The sequence below is a fragment of the Cibotium barometz genome, chromosome 20 (assembly GCF_041138505.1).
Source record: "Cibotium barometz isolate CiBa-2024 chromosome 20, ASM4113850v1, whole genome shotgun sequence".
Classification (NCBI taxonomy): domain Eukaryota; kingdom Viridiplantae; phylum Streptophyta; class Polypodiopsida; order Cyatheales; family Cibotiaceae; genus Cibotium; species Cibotium barometz.
This window is the reverse complement of record NC_141065.1, coordinates 23,895,664-23,901,433: the sequence shown is the minus strand read 5'-3', so window position 1 is coordinate 23,901,433 and position 5,770 is coordinate 23,895,664. Positions and strand designations below refer to the sequence as shown.

The window sequence follows — 5,770 nt, the reverse complement described above, 5'->3', positions numbered from 1 at the left end:
GGTAGGTGGTCATGAACCAAGTAGCTGTATATCACATGAAGATATGTTTGTTATTCTTTGCATTACCTATATTATGTCACATGATTATCATAAAATAAGATGCATTTGTCAAATGTAAAGTTTTATATTATGGAAGGACCTATTGTTATTGGCAACTGGCTTGAAATGTGTGGAAAAATAGGACTCATGACAAGGCAGCTAACAATGGCTTGTGATTCCTACAACAGATCTTGACTATGGCTTGTGATGCCTACAACAGATCTTGACTATTCCTACACACGTGGTGAAGTGCATCAATGATCAGGCTTAGGGTTTGTATGCTCAAGTCCAGGAAAGTTCTCCTGCCCACCACAGACTGACTCAGAGTGATGTTTGGCCACATTGGGATCTAGGACAGTGGATGAAAACCAAACAAAGCCTTCCATGAGCTGGGCATCCGGCGGGCATCTTAACACCATGCTTCCTTTCCTTGGAAAGCTAAGCGTCCTGTCCTACAGGCACTGGAGCAACTCGCCTTAGATGTTTAACATAGAAAGTTGGTGTTAGAAACATTTTTGCTCACAAAGAGGAATCACCGGTAAGGCAATTCCAATCTTCCAATCTTTGAAAAACCAGAGCATATAGCAACATCATTGAATTATGGTCAAACACTACATCCAACAAGAGTCATTCTGGCTATTTCCTGAGTAAATCCTAGAATCTTAAAAACAGCAGAAAACCTTATTAGAGCCTTCAGTGAGAAAGCCATTGAAACTATTTTTTGACCTTTTCTGTGTAGGTATATAAAATAGGCCACTACAAACAGCGACAGTGATCCTGTAGTATTTGTTTCTTGTTTTTTATAATTTGGATATTTGACTTCCCTGAAGCCAAAATTTTGTAGATATTTAGGTAACTATAAAAAAGACCTGCTGGTTGCCCACATTTCAGTCAACCCGAGCTCATCTCTATACACTGGTCTTACAAGCCAGGACAATGCCAGAAAGCCGAGATATACATATATATATATATATGCATATTATGGGTATTCGTGTAAAAAAGCTTTTTTACTGAGGAAACCATTACTGGAACCTTATCTCTGCCTTGCAGGAAAGAAAAACTCCTACACCAAACTCAGTTCTAAACCTTCTCTTAAAACTTGCCCTGCTTATACCAGCTTATTCTGGCTTTTCAAACGCAGATGCCTTCAAAAAGTGATTATTTTCGGGATAAGGTGAACCAGTGCTCAATCTCCGGGTCTTGGCAAGATACATTCCTCTATTCCTGTCAGGTGCAGGCTTTGCGATATGGTTTTTGTCAGTTTCCGCAGCAATGCACAGCTTCAAATGCCTCAACTGCTCCACACACTGCTTTGTTCTTGTGCGTTCTCTCCACTGAGGATTATCCGGGCCTCGAGAGATTCCACCCTTAGTGTCAATCGGCCTCCTTTCAAAGGAAGACATCCACTTCGCATTCATGTAATCAAGCGTTCTCCAAGGAGGAAGGGGCATAGAATTCTGCCTCAGAGACAACTTGGCAGCTTCAGCCATAACTTGCAAAACTTGCCCGAGCTTTTCCACAGAGCCAGCAAAAATGACAGGCAGAAACTTCAGAGCAGCTCCATAAGAATGTGTTGGTCGGGCAATCTCAAACTGGCTTTGAAAGTCCACATCCACTATCAAACGGTCAGCTGCACCATTATCACCTTCAAAAGTGACATCGATGTACTCGTACTCCCCTAGAATTTACACACGGCTAGGAGTGTTAAAGCCACATATTCAAGAGGCATCCAAGCAAGTAGAGGCCAAAACTAACCTATTCATTGAGAAAATAATGCGTAACACAGAATTAAGGTTCTATGTAAAATGTCAGAGTGCTTACCCCCCGGCACTTTCCCTGAATTTGGCCACTTTGAGCTGCAGATAGCAGCATCATAACCAGAAAGCCGAAGATGCTTCACAACCAAGCGGCGGATGCACCCTCCTTTGCATTCTGCACCCGGCTTAAGACAGACCAAATCTATCTCTTTGATTGAGAAAGAGAGCTTGGTGAGGATTGATAGCAGTTCTTTCTCAAGAGGACTGGCATTGAATTTTAGAGCCTGGGAAGCACACCAAAGTTCAGGGTCACAGAAATCATTCAACAAAGGATTGAACTAAACAATCGGAAAAGAAGATTTGCCTTTCTGAAAATCAAGTACCTGAAGAGTCTCCAAAAGCTTGGGGCCATTGGGAAGGCCATTCTCACCATCGCTGCTCTCTGGAAAATCTGATCCGTAGCTGCCATTTTCCATAAAATCATGCACCATGGCCGCCAAATCATGTTCACTGTCAGCACTGCCATGTAGGCCAGATGCAAATAAAGAAGCAAAATGCTCAATAGGACCTTGATTGCTGCCAAGTTCCCTGTTATTGGCTAGAGCTAAGGTGGCACTGCCTTCATTACAGTTCACATCTTCTGGCAGGGCCACGGATGTGCCATTGAAACAGTTGGTTGCCACAGTGTGATGCAGAGGCATGCGCTTGAGCTCCGTGGTAAGTGTAGGAGCCGCCCTGAAGGACAGGGGAGGTTGAGGAGGTTGCAAGGCAAGGGAATCAGCATCACTGAGATGGTGGAAGGGGAGGCCGGGCATGCCGAGGGCTGCTGCTGTGTGGAGAGAAAGGGTAGCCCAAGAGCTTTACAATTTCTTCTTCTCAGACTGCCGATAGGCTGGGATGGATGTGGCAAGTTCGCACAAGCCGAGGAGGGGATGATGATGATGATGATGATAGGGATGATGATGTTGGTGGTTGAGCCGTTGTGTACCAAAGTGCTCTGTTGTTCAGAAGATTCCACTGTAAAACGCAGAAGCTTTGGCAAGGACCTGCAAAAGGCAAGGGAGAGTGCACACTGCAGAAGAGAGGGAGAACGGAAGGTGTGTCAGAAGAGAAGAGAACGGCTCTGAGAAAAAGCTGAAAAAAAAAGGCAAGAGTTCAGAGCTTGAGGCTGAAAAGCCGTGGATTCTCACAGCGGGTGCGCGGGCACGCACACAGAGGAGGCGTCTTGCAAAGTTTGACAAACCAAAGATTGCACGCAAAGGGGAAAACGAAGGTGAAGGAGGAAGGAAGATGAAGGCGAAAGGAAGCACGCGGTAACGTCTTCCTCAAGCCAAACCGGACAAAAACAAAGACCCTCTCTCTCTCTCTCTCTCTCTCTCTCCGCACACACCCCTCGATTTCAATACGCTACACACAGCAGAAAGCTAATTAGGCAAAAGCACTCTCTCTCTCTCTACGCGTACACACCTCCTTTGCAATTTACACACAGCAGAAAACCCAATTACACAACACACAGCAGAAAATCTAATTAGGCAAAAACACACTCCACACCTCCATTCCACACCGCACAAAACCTAATTAGGCAACCTCTCTCCGTCCAACCAAGCAAAATTTCTCTTCTTTCTCTAATTAACAACTAACCTGGCGAAACGCTACACCTCTCTCTACTAAACAACAGCAGACAAAACCTCCCAAGTCTTGCCTTATCCTTTCGCCTAGTCAAACTCCATTGTCTTTCGTTAACGTCAATGTTCCGACTCCCTACCACATTCCTGCTCCCCACACATCAACAAACAGTTCCCCCCTCGCTACAGAGAAAGTATGCTCTCATCCTGAGGCATCAAACACCGCACACACATCCTCCATTATTTGCCTCATCAAGCCATCGCCATATCACAGAAACATTCGATGCATAATCAGACTCACACTGCTGCAATCAGAATCCAGAAAAACATAATGCCATAACTCGGAAACCATAGCGCCTCTATCGATCGCCATCGCATATTCTATACGGGAGCCCAGAAACGTGAAAACTTTACCTCCATTCGATCGTCCGGCAATCGAATCCAAACCCTAACTCGACCGATTGCCAAGAAAACCTACCTTAATGGATCGTTTGTCGGGCGCAATCGAAACCAGAGAAACCAAAAAAAATCAGTATACCAGAACGTAGAAGCGTGATGGAAAACCTACCTTCTTCAAGGAAAACACGCACTGATCGTAAAATCAATAAATCAATCAAAAGGAATGTAGATCAATTTCTGTATGCGAAATGAGAAAGGAAGAAGAGAGGAGAGAAAGAAGACGAGGAAGCAAAGGAACTCGCCTGCAAGCAGCGATGGCGAGCAATCTCTCACGGGGGCGGGGCCGATCGAGTAACGAATTGAGGACGTTATCGACCAGGCAGAGAGGCTTGCTTCTTCTTATTGGGAAGAAGGAGGAGAAGGAACTGGAAAAGGGGGGAAAGGGCAATATAACAAAACAAATCGCTGCTAAATTTAGCGACGGATTTTGGCGATAATTATAGTGTTTAGCGACGAATTTGGAGGTGGAGGGGGCAAAAGCGTAACTGCCTAGTGTCATCATCCCCGCAAATGTGGACGAATCAATATTTTTCTAAGAACTAATAAAAGAAAAACAAATTGAACAAAATTAGAAGGAGATATTTAATATATGATATATGATTATTATTTGGAGGTGGTTACTAAATTAAGAAAATAGGGCTATTTATTTAATATTATGTTAGGATATCATGTTGTGTAATGTTGCCCCCGTTTAATGCTCTTTTGTAAGTGCTCTTTTGTTTTCTTGGGGATAGCCCACCAACCAAATCACCTTTCTTGCCCCCTCTTCTTTCTCTCTCCTCTCTCCTCTCACCTCTACCCCGTGATGACCTTCACCTTCTCCCCATGGTGCCCCACTGTCCTCTTTATGTCTCCCAACACCACCCACATACCTTTCATTCACCCTTATCCTCTCCACATTCACCCACATCTCATCATCCATCGCAATCCCTCTCGATGGTGAAATTTCATCCCCCTCCAACAACCCTCCCTCCAAGGCATCCCTCCCCCAGATCATGTGACAAGCCTTACCAAATCACCTAAGGCATCTCATGAGTCCACCTGAAACAGACATATTAAAGACTATTATAGACCATTTAATTTGTCCCTTAACCATCCATCACACATTTCCTACCAGTTCTATATGAAGATAGCTTGAATGGGTGACCTATCAGTAGTCACGAGAGTTCCAGACACCTTTATGCTTCAACAAATGTAATGAGAGAACCAAATCACATATATTAAGACTATTGTGGACCAGTTAACGTGTCTCTTAACCATCCACCATCGCACATTTCCTCCTAGTTCTATATGAAGATTGCTTGGATAGGTAACCTATCACTAGTCACAAGAGTTCCAAACACATTTATGCTTCAACCCCCCATTGACGAATGTAATGAGTGAACCAATCATGAACCTTCTCCCCTTATCTATAACACCCAACTTGATGTGCACAATGAGAATTTTGTTAGGGTTTAAAACCATCAACTAAATAGACCTCATCCAGGCAATTGAAAATTTCCTTTATTGTTACAACACTTGTTCACAATTCACAAAATAACGAAACCATCTGAACTAACCTATCTCATCTCTCTATTTGAAAAGTTGTGTTTAAGAACTCTCTCTCTCTCTCTCTCTCTCTCTCTCTCTCTCTATGTATGTATGTATGTATGTATGTATGCATACATACATACATACATATATATATGTATGTATGTATGTATGTATGTATATATGTATATGTATAGATATATGCATACATGTATGTATATATGTATATATACACACACACACATATATACATACATACATGTATACATATATATATATACATTCATACATACATACATACATACATATGTATATGTGTGTGTGTGCGTGCGCACATGCATGTAAGTGTGCACATGTGTG

The 5,770-nt window shown here is 43.1% G+C and overlaps 1 protein-coding gene across 1 annotated transcript; it reads right to left on the bottom strand.

Moving 5' to 3' along the window:
- Positions 1-621: 621 nt before the first annotated feature.
- Positions 622-4,256, bottom strand: LOC147627680 (uncharacterized). The gene is made up of 4 exons (XM_086814608.1): positions 4,123-4,256; positions 2,180-2,868; positions 1,861-2,080; positions 622-1,717 (listed from the first exon to the last, which is right to left on the bottom strand). The coding sequence occupies exons 2-4, from the start codon at positions 2,609-2,611 to the stop codon at positions 1,158-1,160; spliced, it is 1,212 nt and encodes a 403-aa protein (XP_086670734.1). The 5' UTR covers positions 2,612-2,868; positions 4,123-4,256; the 3' UTR covers positions 622-1,157.
- Between the last annotated feature and the right edge of the window lie 1,514 nt (positions 4,257-5,770).